Source organism: Pneumocystis carinii (genome assembly GCF_001477545.1).
Source record: "Pneumocystis carinii B80 chromosome Unknown supercont1.5, whole genome shotgun sequence".
In the NCBI taxonomy this organism is placed as follows: Eukaryota; Fungi; Ascomycota; class Pneumocystomycetes; order Pneumocystales; family Pneumocystaceae; genus Pneumocystis; species Pneumocystis carinii.
This window is the reverse complement of record NW_017264717.1, coordinates 533,641-550,142: the sequence shown is the minus strand read 5'-3', so window position 1 is coordinate 550,142 and position 16,502 is coordinate 533,641. Positions and strand designations below refer to the sequence as shown.

Here is a 16,502-nt window from a genome sequence, read left to right as displayed (position 1 = left end):
GTTGGTTTTTTAGGATAAGCAATAGATTTTGTTAATTTTTTCATCATAAAGTTTACTAGCTTTTTAAAAATAAACAATATAGCTCACTTATTCTTCTACGATAAACTTAGACTCATTCTTATCATAATCATAAACTTTACCTTATAAAGCATAGTCTCGAACTAAGATTGTGTGTTAAAATAATTAAAAGTTTATTTTTCATTTCATTCATTTACATTTCTATTATATATAAACAATGGATATATGCACATTTTCAATCTATTAACATTTTTTCATTCATTTTACATCATCCCCATAACAATCACTCCCAATAACATTATTTTAATCATATCAGGGACTCTTATTTTCATTCCCTCATTCGGTTTTACATCTTCTTCTCCTTCTCCTCCTTTATCTGTCTCTCTGCTTGAATCAGTAGTACATTTGGTAGGCTTGCACTTGCGCATCGAGGTCAACGTCACTGTGGACGTCACCGTCGATGTACTCGTTATCGTACTCGTATGCAATGACGTACTTGTCACCCATGTATCTGTTGTTTGTATCATTGTACACTCTTCTGTTACTTTTCCTCCACTTCCCGGCTTGGTTGTCGTAGTAGTCGTGGTAGTAGTCGTGGTAGTAGTCGTCGTAGTGGTCGTTGTAGTGGTCGTCGTAGTGGTTGAGATTTCTTTTTGCGTCTCTGTATGATGAGGCTTAATTTCTAATGGTTTTATTCCTCCGCATAACTCGTCTATTTTTTCGCAAGCTTGTTTAGATTCCTGACATTCCTCTCTAAAACCGCAATCTAGTTGTAAAGCTTTACATTCTTCTTTCAATTCCAAATACAATTCCAATGCTATTGTCGTTGCATCAAATGCTTTTACCTCTGCTTCTGATACACCTCCGTCTACATACGCTCTTTTAACGAGTCCAAGTTTTGCATACTTCATCATTCCACCTGGTGTCCCTGGAGCTCCGCCTGGTGTGCCTGGTGTGCCTGGTGTTCCACCTGATGCGCCTGTTTCTCCACCTGGTGTGCCTGGCGTTCCATTTTGTGGTGACCCTGGTGGTGGTGGCACTGCTGGTGATGATGGCGACCCTGATCCTGATCCTGCTGGTGCTGGTACTGGTCCAGAACCATTGCTATCCTGTCCACTTGGCATTGCGACTTTTCCAGACTTTGATAGCAATAACTTAGCTTTCTCCGTAGATTCTTCTGCCGCCTTTTTGAGCTCATCGTATTCTTTTTTCTTCTCTGTCAACTCATCTTTCGCTTTATTCAGTCCGTCTTTTAAAGTAGGACATCTCTTTTTTAGTTTTTCAACTAATTCTTTGCAAACAGTTCCCTTGGTGCCCTCTTCACAATTAGTAAGCAGAATTTTGAATGTATTATCCTTTTGCAACTCAGTGCAATTCTTTCCTAATGCTACTTTACATTTTTCTTCCTCGCTTAAACTGCCTTTCAACAGGTGAGTCAAATCATCCTTTGCTTTCAACTTTTCAAAAGTTTCACTGCATTTTTTTTCGAGTTCATCACAGTTATGATTATCTTTATCATCTTTTTTTTTCAACTGATCTGGACAATTCTCCACAAGTTGGTGACAATGTCGGCCCCATGTTGTGCAGAGTTCTTCGAGTGTTGCTTCATTTCCATTTGCTCCAATTTTTTCTAGAATTTTTTCATTCTTGATGTTGACTTTTAAACTACTACAATCTTGACTTGTATGGAATACCATATAACTACATGTTTCTTCTGGTAAAGCACATGAAACACTAAATGAATTCTTTCTCCTCCTATATAATTGATGGCATTTCTCATGCAACGCCTTCGTACAATTTTGCTCATTATATAATGAATGATCTTTTCTTTCTAAAAATACTTTTCTAAATCTTTCTGTAACCTTAAAGTATTCACAGCGTCTTTTCAATGTTATACACTTTTCTAAATTCAATAATGAATCACTACTAAGTTGATCACACTTCTCCCCCAATTCAAGACAATCCTTTTCTAATGGAAAATCTCTCTGATCATCCAAAAGCACACCTAACTCTTTTGATTGAAGAAAAATATCATCTGAAAGCGCATAACATAGTTCTTTAGGATAAAGACATTTTGAAAAGTATCTTTTATCAAGTCCTGCACACTTTTCTGCCACAGATTTTTTGCAACTTTTAGTATCGTTAAAATATTTTATATTAGCAAGCTTTCCCTTCATCTCCTCTCGAAACAACGTATTCAACATCCTGTCTTGTCCCTTTTTATAGCACGCTGCTCTTGCATTTTGACATGCTTCATCAATCTTATTATTACACGCATTTTCTAAATAGAAACATTCCGACTCAAGTTCTGCACACTCTCCTTTTATAAAAAAGGTTGGAAGCTTTCCCCACGATAAAAGTTCTGATTCTTTATCATCATATTTTGTAGACAACCCTTTCACATGAAGATTTAATTTGAGTTTCGTACATCTTTCTTCTACATTTAGTAATTCTTTGCATTTTTCGGTTTTAGTAGTTTCATTTTTACATAACTCTTTAAAATTATGATCCAAATACTTAGGATCTTTGCATTTTTCTAACGCTTTAGTGCACTTTTTTACTGTATCCTTATTATTCTCATCTCTGCTCAACAGTAGCAAGAGATCTTGCAGAAATTTTGTACCTGACTTCCTTGGTAGATCCACTCCTGATTTTCCAATAATAATCCCATGTTTTTCCGCGTTTTTATACACATCATCAAACCCAATACTTCTTAACAACGACGGCTTCGGCTTGACCGGACTAGAATCAGATTCTGGCGCTTTATATATGACTCCATTTTTCTCGCATTGCTCCTTATCATCCTTACATTTCGCACCAGTACACGCTTCTCCGTAAAAATGACATTTCTCAAGTCTTTCATGACACTTTTCCTCTAAATCTTTCTCCAATTTTGTTTGTAAAGGTTTGCAAACTTCAACCAATTTTTTCCCCAGCTCTCCACATGTTTTAGTCGGATTAAGGCAGAAAGACATCAATTCGTCGCTTTCTCGGCTTAACACTGGGCAAACAGTTTTCATCTTTAGTTCACATGTGTTTTTTTCTTTAGCTTCCTTTCCGAGCGCCCTCAAAAGAAGCTCCTCTGCCACCTTTTTACGCTTCAATTCGTAACATTTCTCCCTCAAACTGGGACAGCCATTCTTAATATCAACACTATAATCCGTCTCTTCTAAAAGTATACATTTTTCTTCATATTTTTTACAATTTTCATCTTTTATATCTGCCAATGCATCTTGAAGTTCATCTTCAAAAGTGTCCAATTCTGCTTCAACTTTGTCTTTCAGGTCTTTGCATTTTCCGTCTCGTTTTGTTTTATCACAAATTTCTTTAACTTTTTTATTCACATCGGAACCACCATCTATTTCCTCCAACTCTTCACAATATTTCTTGAGTTCTCCTTTGCATTTATTTTCATCTTTATATTCCTTCTTCAGAATGAAAGCCAAAAGGTGTTCCTCCTTAATCTCCTCTGCTGGTGCTCCTTGTGGTGCTTGCCTCTTAACCGGCCGTGCCATTGCCGCCTATTTGGGGGGAGTTAAACATTGTTTCTAAGTTGGATGTAGGCAGGTGAATGAAAAGTTGTTTTGAAACGATTTTTTACAAGTTAGAGTTCTTATCATAATCATAAATTTTATTAGCTTTTCTACGATAAGAGCTCACTAGTTCTGAGATAAGCTTAAACTTTACCAAATAAAGCATAGTTTCGAACTAAGATTCTGTGTTAAAATAATTAAAACTTCATTTCATTCATTTACATTTCTATTATATATAAACAATGGATATATGCACATTTTCATTCTATTAACATTTTTTTCATTCATTTTACATCATCCCCATAACAATCACTCCCAACAACATTATTTTAATCATATCAGGAATTCTTATTTTCATCCCCTCATTAGGTTTCACTTCTTCTTTTGATGGTTTATCCTCCACTTTCTTTTCTTCTTCTTTTGCTGGTTTACCATCCACTTTCTTTTCTTCTTCTTTTGCTGGTTTACCATCCACTTTCTTTTCAACCCAGAATGACTTGCAATTATCTTTCAATTGTAAACAGACTCCTTTTTCATCATGGCTATTGGAACCTTTTTTTAACGTGTCCGGGCAATTCTCCATAAGTTGGCGACAATATGAACCCCATGTTGTACAGAGTTTTTTAACCAATGTTTGATTTGAACCTTTAATTTTATCCAGAATTTCATGTTCTTGCATGTTATTTTTTAAAATATCGCAATGATTCATAGCTTCTGAAACCATAAATTTGCATGTTTCTTCTAGTGAATTGCATGAAACATGATATAAATTCTTCTCTTTTTCAGATAATTTATCACATTTATCCTTCAAGGCTTTCATGCATTTTTGATTATCCGCTAATGCATCACTTTCTTCTTTCAAAAACGCATATTTCAGTTTTTTTGTAACTCTAAAATATTCACAACGCTCTTTCAATTTAACGCATTTCTCATCATTTAATCCTAAATCTTTTAAAATACCTTCACAATCCTTTTTCAATTCAATGCAGTCCTTTTCTTTAGGAGAATCCCCTACTGCATTCAAAGCTTTTTCTAGATCTTTCAATTGAGACGAAATAATTTTTTCAAATCTAAGACATATATCCTTTGGCCGAAGGCATCTCAAAAAAATCTCAATATTATTATTATTAAGTGTAGAGCACTTTTCCAATACTATTTTTTGGCATTCCTTAAGCCCTTCATCATTCGATTCTGATATATTAAGTTTGTGCAACTGTCTTCCAACTAATTTAATGAAAAGTTGATCTTCTTTCTTTTTATAACATGCCAGCCTTAGATTTTGGCATTCAGTATTCATATCAGGATTGCATGATCTTTTAATATAAGTACATTCTGAGATAACCTCTAAACATTCATTTTCGGTAAATGATGTTAAAAACCCATCTTGATACAAAATTTGCGATTTTACTCCACCTTTAATTTCTACAAAAGTCCCATCTTGATAAAGTTTCGTTTTAAGATTTTTACACCTATCCGTTATTTCTGATATATCTCTACATTTTTCTTCTTTGTTATTTTTTTCACATAATTCTTTAAATTCAGAACTTATAGTTCTAAGATAACTACAGTTAGTATCTAGTAGTTTCTTGCATTTGTTTTCCATATTATTAGCTTTAATATTCGAAGATAAACGGATTAACATGTCATCCAACGTTTTTTCTAAAGTTCCAAGAATTAGTCCTCTATTTCTTCCTTCTTTATAAAGATTTTCCAGACCAATCTTCTCTAACAATGTCATTTCCCGCTCAATTGGATTAAAACCTTTAATTGGAGGACTATATATAATACCCTTTCCCTCGCATAGTTTTTTCAATCCGCTCTTTTTCTCTTCACATCTCTCTTTGAGAGGAGAATATATTCCGAGTTTTTCATAACATATTTCTTCTTTTCTACCATTATCAATAAGATCGCTTAAAGAACCGCAAAAACGATCAATATCATTATTGAAATCTTCAAATGAAATATTTTCAAGACATAATGAGGCTAGATCATCACCCTTTTTAATCAATGTTGGACAAATTTCCTGCTTTTTTTCCTGGAAATCTTTAGATTTAGTAATATCAGCACCAAGAGCTCTAAGAAAAACTTCGTTTCTCATCTCTTTTTGCTTGTGTAAATAACAAGTATCTCGAAAGAAAATGCAGAAATCTATGACCTGCTGATTTTTTGTAGGTTCAAAAAACATACATGTATCAAAATATTTATTGCATTCTTCATAAAAGATGCTTTTAGTAGCCAAAATAATGATTAATTTTCCAATTTCATCTATTTTTTTTTCAATCTTTGCTTTTATGTCTTTGCATTTTTGTTCTATATTATTACAGATTTCTTTAACTTTACTATAAACTTTATCTAATCCTGGATCTATTCCTTTCAATTCTTCACAATATTCATTAAGCTTTGATTTGCATTTCCCTTCATCTTCTTGATAATCTTCTTTCAAAATATAAGCAAAGATATCTTCATTCCCAGCAACAAAATCCCTAAACGGCGCAATTTTTGCGCTTACTTGAGGATCTCTAGCTTTCAAATGTGTGTTTTGATTGCTATAAGTAGGAACTATAAATAGTTAAAAATAAAAATAATCCAAAATATAATCACCAATTAAAATTAATATTCCTAGAACTATAATTTTATTAATTATGGAAAAAAACATCTTGCATTATTTCTGGATCCAAATATATAGCATAAATATTAAAAATATGCTTCTAAATTGGGTCCTTTATTAAGCTTGATAGTTATTTCATGAAAAGGTTAAGATTAATCTCGCAGTTTCTATTAAACCCTAAAAAATTAGGAAAAACTATTAATAATAAAAATTATTACAAATATTGATTATAAATTTAAATGATTTTTCTTGTTTTTTTCTATATTTTTTCTCATCCCATTCAATTGTTTTTTATAAAATAATATATATATTAGATTTTATTTACCGACTTTTAACATTTATTTTAATTCATTTCGAACTTTTACTACTTTTAATACTATATTATTATTCTTAAATCCAATATCTTCATTATTTTTAACTTTACTTCATTCAAATAATTAATTCTTAATTTTTTTCTTTAATCACTGCATTGTTTTCAATATTGATTTATAATCAATACTTCTTCTGATCTTTAGTTTTAATTAAAGAATACTCGACTAATGATGCTTGACATGTACTTTTAGTTTAATTGAACACATTCTTTTCTCTATTTTTTCTTATATTACTTTAATTTTCCGGAAATGCTTATTTTTTCTGACTGCTTTCTAAAGCTTAGATTAATAAAAGACCCAAAATACCATCAGAAAATCCCTGATAATTTTCTACATCTCTACTATTTTTAAGATATTAATAAAAGGTTGTTAGATCCTTTTATTCTTTTATTTTATGTTATCTCTCCACTTGATGCAATACCATTAGCTAACATTCCTTAACAAAGAATTAGCTTCAATTCTGCTCTTTCAAGATAAATAATTGTCATATAACTAGAACTTTATAAATAAAGTTCATATTTAGTTAAAATATGCTCAGAAGGCCCTGATACAATGATTACCACCTTTTTTATCAGAAAAAAACCTCTATAAAATATACTAATAAATATAATACCTTCGAGTGCATTCTTTGAAAATAATTCAAGAAAATAAAATATGCTAACTGATTAAGCCATTTTCTAAGCAATTTCAACTTTCCTATGTTCTTAATGTTAAGATATAATATTAAAGTTGGAATAAGAAAACATAAGATGAATGATAGGTGAAGTAATATAATACATAAATATATTAGAAAAATATATACATAAATAGAATTAAAATTAATTATTAAAATATAAAGAGTACGTTGTTCATGTAGATCAAAATCGGCAGTATCACTAATATTGAATGAATTAACGGTTTTTTTTCAACATAGCAGCTTTTTCAATTTCTTAAGATATATTTGGATCAGAATCATCATTAAGTGCTTCAATTATAGAAAGTCTATCACTGAGATGTCTGTTTTCTTAAAAATCCTATAGGTTAAAAAGAGTAACCCAAAAATAAGAAGAATAACAATAATATCATCTGAAGTAACAAATGCCTTTTTTCGAAGAATGAAAGATGAGAAGCACTTGATCCAGTAGAAACACCCTCAGTAGAAGACGGCCGTGTAGAAGTTTTTGTAGTAGATGAAGTTTTAGTAGATGAAGCTTTTCGAGTGGTTGATATTTTAGTTTTGCTCGATGAAGTCGTAGATGTAGATAAAGTTATTGATGTTGGTTTTTGTTCCGGTGGTCGAGGTGGTGCAGGTGCAGGTGGAAGTGGAGGTGGAGGTGCAGGTGGCTCTGGCGTGGCTCTGGTTCTGGTTCTGGTTCTGGTTCTGGTTCTGGTTCTGGTTCTGGTTCTGGTTCTGGTTCTGGTTCTGGTTCTGGTTCTGGTTCCGGCCGAGGTGGTGGTGGCGGCGGTGGTGGAGGTGGTGCAGGTGCAGGTGGTGGAGGTGGTGCAGGTGCAGGTGGTGCAGGTGCAGGTGGTGGTGGCGGTGGTGGTGGTTCTGATGAAGATGTAGAAGTTGGATTTGATGAAAGCGAAGTATCTGGATCTTGCTGAGAGCTAGGATCTGATGGAGGGTTAGGATCTGGTTTTGATGGAGGCCGAGGATCTAATGGAGGCTGAGGCGGAGGTTCTGATGGAGGTTGATACCCAGGTTCTGATGAAGGCGGAGACTCAGGATCTGATGAAGGCGGAGACCCAGGATCTGATGAAGGCGGAGACTCAGGATCTGATGAAGGCGGAGACTCAGGATCTGATGAAGGCGGAGACCCAGGATCTGGTTGAGGTTGAGGGTTAGCATCTAGATCTGATGGAAGCGTAGTAGTTGGTTCTGGCGGAGGCATAGTAGTTGGTTGTTTATGCACAAAAGGATATGGAGGAGGTAGTGCTTTACTTGAATTAATAGACTCTCCGAAAAAATGAAGTTGCCAATTAAAAATATAACCTTGTTCATTCCAGTTATTTTTATCTGTAACATCGATAGTCCAGGTACCTACAATGGGTTCTCCCCTAAAAATCATTAGTTATTATTTTATAAAATGAAACAAAATACCAATGCTTTACAGTCGTAAAAATCCAAGAAAAATAGCCACTTTCATTATCACGAATACGTACACGTGCTAATAGTGAAGTAACTCCAGATGGACTGGTAATTTTAAACTGCAGATAACCTCTTGTTCGGTGTCGATAATAAAATGAAACACCAACATATTCCAAATTTTTAAAGTTATAATGCTCAGGATATCCACGATGAATATAAAAACTGCTCTTGATACGTCTACTGGGTTCAGGAAATTTCATATTAACTTGTATTAGTCGAGTTGAAAACATTGTCTGAGCATTTAATGTTTCAAATGTTCTTGCTCTTTCGACCATTCTATATGCATCTAGTTTTCCATAACCAAAATAATTATTATAATAACGTTTAGAAGGAAGTTCATCCCAATCATAATACTTCAATCTAAATGGAACAGCTGTTTCCACAATCAAAGCTTGAACATCACGCCATGTAAGATTAGGACTAATCTTTTAGTTAAATAATTTTAATGATATTCTTACTTCACTGAAAGAACAAGAGCAATAATACCCGCAGCAATCGCTGTAGAAGCAGAAGTTCCAGAATGTTGAGTAGTGCAATTTGTCTTACCAAGATCCGTAGTATACTAAAACGATAAATTTATTATAAAAAAAAAAGAAAAGATTACAATAGATCCATTTTCTCCGCCAGAATATGTAGAAGCCAAAATGCAAGGACATGACTCTGAAGTATCAAATTTTTTATCTTCTGCATCTATAGCAGCGATAGTAACAGTATATGGACTATTTGCATATCCATCGTAATTACAATCATCCAATAATCCACCATTTCCGCTTCCAAAAACATATATAGAGCCAAGACCGTTCCTTCCTTCTTTTATCCCTTTAATAATTGCAGAATAAGTAGTAGGCATCATTGGCATAGCTACATATCCATAATCAGGAGGTCCCCAGCTACAAGAATAAATATGATTAAGATTCGGTTCATATTTAAGAGCTTCTCCCTCAAGAAGAAGCGCATAAGGAGAAGTCATAAATCGTAATCCTTAGCAATATTAGATTGGTAGCAATTAAAGAAAAATACCTGAAATCTTAGATTCATATGCAACACCAAGCCCACAAAGATCATTCCTGGCGGCCGCCACTTCTCCTGCGCATTTAGTACCATGACTTTCATCAGGCTTCTCAGGTTTTGGGTCGGAATTTCCAGCATGAAAATTATATGAACCCTCGGAATTCTGAAAAAAGGTTAAAATAGTGATTTTATAATAGTTTTTCAAACATAATTTGGAGCCAAATCCTGGTTACAATAATCTATGCCATTATCTGCAATGGCAACTGTTACATTTTTTCCCGTTATCCCTAAAATCATTAAAAGGCAATCAACAACACAAATATCAAACCTTGTAACCATACACCTGTAACATTTATATCTACACCAGGTTTTTCCGTATTAAACTAATTAAAAAATCAGATTTTAATGAAAAAAAAAGAATAAGCTATACCAAATACCATTGTTTATCAAAACAAGGGTCAGTTATATTTAATTGTTTTTTAATTTCCTTTAACTTCTGTGTTAGATCTTCCGTCGGGTTTTCTGCCTGATCTTCCGTTGAATTTACCGCCTGTTCTTCCGTTGAATTTACCGCCTGATCATCTCCCGTCGGATCTTTTACAACATTATTGACAACTTCATCATTATAAAGATCTTGGTTATCAAAATATATATCGTCTCTTATCGCACCCCTGTTTTCTTGCTTGACCAATTTCTGTTTCTCATAATAAAAAAGCTTGTCACTATTAAACCCATTTATTGCATTTCTTCCTTTTTCTAAACCGAAATAATTCTCAATTTTTTCTTTAATTTCGTCTTCTAAAACACCCTTTTCTATAAAAAATATATGGTGGTTATCCAGATGATCTACTTTCATATGATATTTGAATCCTATCGCCCGCGAAAACTCTTCAATATCAACATCTTCTGAGAAATGAAAATGATAATAATCATTATTCTCAAAGTCTACTGGCACCGTTTCACATCTTACTCTAACTAAATATATCCAATATAAGAAAAAAGTAATGAGTATCTTAAAAATCATGATGAAATGTTAAAAAAAAAAACTATTTATCTTAACTTTCTATTAGAAATTCTTAACTTTTTTAAAGTTTAACTAGTATTAAATTAATTTAGCTTACTTAATCCTAACCCTATCTTCAACAAGACCCTCTAATCTGTCCCCTTGTTTTTACTAATAAATGATCAATTTATTTTCATCTAATCTATTATCTTTAATAAAACCCTATCTAGTTTTTTCTCTCTTTTTTATTAATAAAAATCAATTCGTCTCCATTAACCCTGTTATTTTTAATAAAACATTCTTTAAAACTAATTTAATATTTTATTTTAAATAAAAACCCTCTTTAAATTTTGATATTATCTACTGTTTTTAACAAAATTTTTTAAATTTCATTTTAATTTATTATTTTTAAATAAAAATTGATTTGATTTTACTTTTAGTAAAAACATCTTTAAATTTTGGTCTTTTGTTCTAATTAATGAAAAATCAATTCAACATTATCCAATTTGTTACTTTTAATAAAAATACTTTTAAAATACTTTTAAATTGAACCGTCCTTTTAATCTCCAATCAAACTCCTTCCAATTTACTCTTATCAAATCTCCACTAGCCTCTCCCTAACGACAGACTAATTTCCGATAAACAAATTTATTAATTTTTTTAAGATAATCATAAAGTTTAGTTGTTTTTTTGCAATAAACTTAGAGTTTATTAATTCTTTTATAATGATCAGAGATTTTATTGGTTTTTTTGATAAACAATAGATTTTATTAATTTTTTCATTATAAAGTTTAGTAGCTTTTTAAAAATAAACAATATAGTCCACTTATTCCTCTACGAAAACTTAGACTTGTTCTTATCATAATCTTTACTACCTCTCGATAAACTTAAACTTTGCCTGATAAAGCTAAATTACTAATTAAAATGGCGAACTAAAATTATAAAAAGTTCATCTTTCAATTCTTGATTCATTTACATTCTCATCTTGGCTCAATGCTAGCAAGAGATCTTGCAGAAAATCTGTACCCAGCCTCCTTGGTACATCCACTCCTTTTTTTCCAATAATAATATCATCTTTTTCTGCGCTTTTATGGACATCATCCAACCCAATACTTCTCAAGAACGATGCCTTCGACTTCACTGGACTAAGATCAGATTCCGGCGCTTCATATCTAATATTTTTTTCCTTGCATTTCTTCTCAAAGTCCTGACATTTAGCATCAGTAGACGCTTGTTCGTAAAAATGACATTTCTCAAGTTTTTTATGGAAATCTTTTTCTAAATTTTTCTGATCCAATTCTTTTTTTAAAGTCTTGCAAACATCCTTTAATTTACTTTCCATAGTTTTGCACGTTTTAGTCGGATTAAGACACAAAGACATCAGCTCGTCGCTTTCTCGGCTTAACACTGGGCAAACATCTTTCATCTTTCCTTTACATTTATTCACTTCATTAGCATCCCCTCCGAGCGTCCTGAAAAGGAGCTCCTCTACCACCTTTTCACGCTTCAATTTGTAGCATCCTTCCCTCAACTTGACAGAGTTCTTCTTAAGATCATCATCACCCGCCTCTTCTAAAAGTATACATTTTTCTTCATATTTTTCACAAACTTCATCTTTTATGTCATCTACCGATGCTTCAAGATCCGTATCAAAATCTCCCAATTCATCTTTAACTTTGGCTTTCAGGCCTGTGCATCTTTCCTCTTCTTTTTTACCACAAATTTCTTTAACTTTCTCATTCACTTTGAAATTCTCATCTGCTTCCTTCAACTCTTTACAATATTTCTCGAGTTCTGTTTTGCATTGTTGTTCATCTTCATATTTCTCCTTTGCAATGAAAGCCAAAAGGTGTTCCTCCTTAATCTCATCTTGTGCTACTTGTGCCACTTGTTGTTGCTTCTTAACCGGCCGTTCCATTTCCACCTCTTTGTAGGGAGTTTAGTGGGTAGTTTCTAAGTTGGATGTAGGCAGGTGAGTGAAAAGTTATTCTAAAATGATTTTTTACAACTTGGACTTGTTCTTATCATTAATCATAAGCTTTACTAGCTCTGCGATAAGTCTAAACTTTACCAAATAAAGTATAGTCTCGAATTAAGATTGTATGTTAAAATAATTAAAACTTCATTTCATTCATTTAGATTTCTATTATATATAAACAATAGATATATGCACATTTTCAATCTATTAACATTTTTTTCATTCATTTTACATCATCCCCATAACAATCACTCCCAACAACATTATTTTAATCATATCAGGAACTCTTATTTTCATCCCATCATTTGGTTTTACTTCTTCTTTTCCTCCTTTATCAGTGATACATTCTGTAGGTTGGCACCTGCGCATTGAGGTCGACGTGACTGTTGACGTCACTATCGACGTACTCGTCACCCATATATCCGTCGTTTGCAATTTTGTCATTGTTTCTTTTATTATTGTCCCTGCATGACAAGGCGTAACTTCTAATGGTTTTATTTCTTCGCATAACGTGTCTATTTCTCCGCAAACTTCTTTAGAATTCGGGCAATCCTTTCTAAAACCGCAATCTAATTCTAAAGCTTTACATTCTTCTTTCAATTCCAAATACAACTCCATTGCTATTGCCGTGTCATCAAATGCCTTTACCTCTGCTTCTGATACTCCTCCAGCTACATACGCTCTTTTAACAAGTCCAAGTTTTGTATTCCCTTTCGTTCCATCTGCTGCGTTTGGTGTTCCACTTGATGTAGAAGATGATCCTGCTGCTGGTGCTTCTGGTGCTGCTGGAGGTGCTAGTGGTGGCTGTGCTGGTACAGAACCACTGCTATTCTGCGCACTTGGCATTACAGTTTGTCGAGGTATCAATAGCAATAAGTTAGCTTTCTTCCTAGATTCTTTTGCCACCTGTTTGGCCTTTTCGTATTCATCTTTCTTATCATTCAATTCTTTTTTCGCTTTATCCAGTTCGATTTTTAAAGTAGGGCATATCTTCTGTACTTTTTCAACCAATTTTTTGCAAAGTTCTTCGAAAGTTTTATCTTCACATTTATTAAGCAGAGTTCCGAATCTTTCATTCTTTTTCAACTCAGCGCAACGCTCTCCTAATGCTTCTTTACATTTTTCTTTCTCGTTTAAAGTGCCTTTCAACTCATGAGTCAGCCCATCCTCCAATTGTTTTTTCTTCCAGAATGGCTCGCAGTTCTCTTTCAGTTGTAAACAGACTCCTTTCCCATCAGCGCTACTGGAATTATTTTTTAACGTCTCTGGACAATTCTCCATAAGTTGATCACAATATGGATCCCATACCATGCAGGTTTCTTCAACCAATGTTTCATTTGAATCTTTAGTTTTATTAATAATTCCATGTTTTTCCATGTTCTTTTTAAAAATATTGCAATGATTCTTAGCTTCCGAAACCATAAATCTACATGTTTCTTCTGGTAAAGCGCATGAAACATGATATATATTATTTCTTTTTCTAAATAATTTATGGCATTTATTCCTCAAAGCTTTCATACATTTTTGATTATCCGCTAATGCATCACTTTTTTCTTTGAAAAACACACATTTCAGTTCTTTTGTAACTTTAAAATATTCACATCGCTCTTTCAATGTAACGCATTTCCCATTATTTAAACCTAAATCTTTCAAAATACCTTCACAATCCTCTTTCAATTTAATGCAGTCCTTTTCATTAGGAGAATCCCGTACTTCATTCAAAACTTGTTCTAGATCTTTCAATTGAGACGAAATAATTTTTTCAAATCTAAGACATATCTCCTTTGGCCGAAGGCATCTCAAAAAAATATCAACATTATTATTTTCAAGTGTAGCGCACTTTTCCAATACTATTCTTTGGCATTTATTAAATCTTTCATCATTCGATTCTAATTTATTAAGTTTGTACAACTCACTTCCAATTAATTTAATGAATAGTAGATCTTGTTTCTTTTTATGACATGCAATCATTAGATTTTGGCATTCGATAAGTATATCAGGTTGGCATAATCCTTTAATATACGTACATTCCGAGATAACCTCTAAACATTCATTCTCGCTAAATGATGTCGAAAGCTCATCATAAGACAATAATCCCGTTTTATTTTCAAATTTTGTAGAAGTTCCATCTAGATAAAGTCTTATTCTAAGCTTTGTACACCTATTCGTTGCTTTTGATATATCTTTACATTTTTCTTGATATTTATTTTTTTCACATAATTCTTTAAATTCAGAACTTATAGTTTTAAGATAAGTACACTTAGTATTTAGTATGTTATTGCATTTTTTTTCCATATCATCAGGGCTAATACTCCGAGACAAAAAGGTTAACATGTCATCCAACGTTTTTTCTAAAGCTCCAAGAATTAGCCCTCTATTTCTTCCTTCTTTATAAAGATTTTCCAGATCAATCTCCTCTAACAATGCCATTTCCTGCTCAATCGGATTAAAATTTTTAACTGGAGGCCTATATGTAATATTCTCTCCCTCGCATAGTTTCTTCAATTTCTCGTTTTTCTCTTTACATCTCTCTTTGAGAAGAGGATATATTCCGAGTTTTTCATGACATACTTCTTCTTTTTTATTATCATTAATGAGATCTTTTAAAGAATTGCAAAACCCATCAATACTTTTATTGAAATTTTCAAGTGAAATATCTTTAAGGCATAATGAGGCTAGATCATCACCCTTTTTAATCAATGTTGGACAAATTTCCTGCTTTTTTTCCTGGAAATCTTTAGATTCAATAATACTAGTAGGAAAAGCTCTAAGAATGACTTCATTTCTCATCTCTGTATTCCTGAAAAAATAACATAAATATCTAAGGATATTGCAGAAATCTAAAACATATGGCTCTTTTGTAGTTTCATAAAACATACATGTTTGATAATATTGATCGCATTCTTTATAAGAGATGTCTATTTGCACATACTTAACGACTAAATCTGGAGCTTCATCGACTTTTTTTTGAATCTTTGCTTTCGTATCTGTGCATTTTTGTTTTACATTATTACAAATTTCTTTAACTTTACTATGAACTTTATTTAATTCTGAATCTATTCCTTTCAATTCTTCACAATATTCATTAAGCATTGCTTCGCATTTATCTTTATCTTTATAATCTTCTTTCGAAATATAAGCAATGATATCTTCATCCTCAACAACAAAATCCTTAAACGGCGTATTTTCTACGCTTACTTTAGAATCTCTAGTTTTCAAATGTGTACTTTGATTGCCATAAGTAGGAACTATAAATAGTTAAAAATAAAAATAATCCAAAATATAATTACCAATTAAAATTAATATTCCTAGAACTATAATTTTATTAATTATGGAAAAAAACATCTTGTATTATTTCTGGATCCCAATATATAGCATAAATATTAACAATATGCTTCTAAATTGGGTCCTTTATTAAGCTTGATAGTTATTTCATGAATAGATTTTATTTAGACGGGATAAATTTCACGATTTCTATAAACCCTAGAAAATAGGAAAAACTATTAAAAATAAAAACCATTACAAATCTTGATTATAAATTTAAATAATCTTTCTTGCCTTTTTCTATATTTCTTCTCATCCTATTGAATTATTTTTTATAAAATAATATGTAAATTACATTTTATTTTATCGACTTTTAACATTTATTTCAATTCATTTCAAACTTTTACTACTTTTAATACTATATTATCATCCTTAAATCCAGAGTCTTCCCTATTTATAACTTCATTCAAATAATTAATTCTTAATTTTTTTCTTTAATCATTGCATTGTTTTCAATATTGATTTATAATCAATCCTTTTTTTGATCTTCATTTTTAATCAAAGAATACTTGATTAATAATGTTT

The 16,502-nt window shown here is 32.2% G+C and overlaps 5 protein-coding genes across 5 annotated transcripts; all 5 read right to left on the bottom strand.

The window, feature by feature from the left end:
• Window positions 1-281: 281 nt before the first annotated feature.
• T552_01386 (hypothetical protein) lies at window positions 282-3,533 on the bottom strand (the record flags this gene model as incomplete). The annotated part of the gene is made up of 1 exon (XM_018369969.1): window positions 282-3,533. The coding sequence occupies one exon, from the start codon at window positions 3,531-3,533 to the stop codon at window positions 282-284; it is 3,252 nt and encodes a 1,083-aa protein (XP_018226627.1).
• Window positions 3,534-3,840: 307 nt separating this feature from the next.
• On the bottom strand, window positions 3,841-6,207 carry T552_01385 (hypothetical protein; the record flags this gene model as incomplete). The annotated part of the gene is made up of 2 exons (XM_018369968.1): window positions 3,841-6,110; window positions 6,153-6,207. 2 exons carry the CDS (start codon window positions 6,205-6,207, stop codon window positions 3,841-3,843), a joined length of 2,325 nt encoding a protein of 774 aa, XP_018226626.1.
• Window positions 6,208-7,777: 1,570 nt separating this feature from the next.
• Window positions 7,778-10,696, bottom strand: T552_01384 (hypothetical protein; the record flags this gene model as incomplete). Its single annotated transcript, XM_018369967.1, has 8 exons — window positions 7,778-8,570; window positions 8,614-9,081; window positions 9,120-9,223; window positions 9,266-9,642; window positions 9,682-9,835; window positions 9,880-9,959; window positions 10,001-10,055; window positions 10,103-10,696. The coding sequence occupies 8 exons, from the start codon at window positions 10,694-10,696 to the stop codon at window positions 7,778-7,780; spliced, it is 2,625 nt and encodes an 874-aa protein (XP_018226625.1).
• Window positions 10,697-11,624: 928 nt separating this feature from the next.
• T552_01383 (hypothetical protein) lies at window positions 11,625-12,593 on the bottom strand (the record flags this gene model as incomplete). Its single annotated transcript, XM_018369966.1, has 1 exon — window positions 11,625-12,593. The coding sequence occupies one exon, from the start codon at window positions 12,591-12,593 to the stop codon at window positions 11,625-11,627; it is 969 nt and encodes a 322-aa protein (XP_018226624.1).
• A 288-nt stretch (window positions 12,594-12,881) lies between these two features.
• On the bottom strand, window positions 12,882-16,050 carry T552_01382 (hypothetical protein; the record flags this gene model as incomplete). The annotated part of the gene is made up of 2 exons (XM_018369965.1): window positions 15,944-16,050; window positions 12,882-15,901 (listed from the first exon to the last, which is right to left on the bottom strand). The coding sequence occupies exons 1-2, from the start codon at window positions 15,996-15,998 to the stop codon at window positions 12,882-12,884; spliced, it is 3,075 nt and encodes a 1,024-aa protein (XP_018226623.1). The 5' UTR covers window positions 15,999-16,050.
• Window positions 16,051-16,502: the final 452 nt, after the last annotated feature.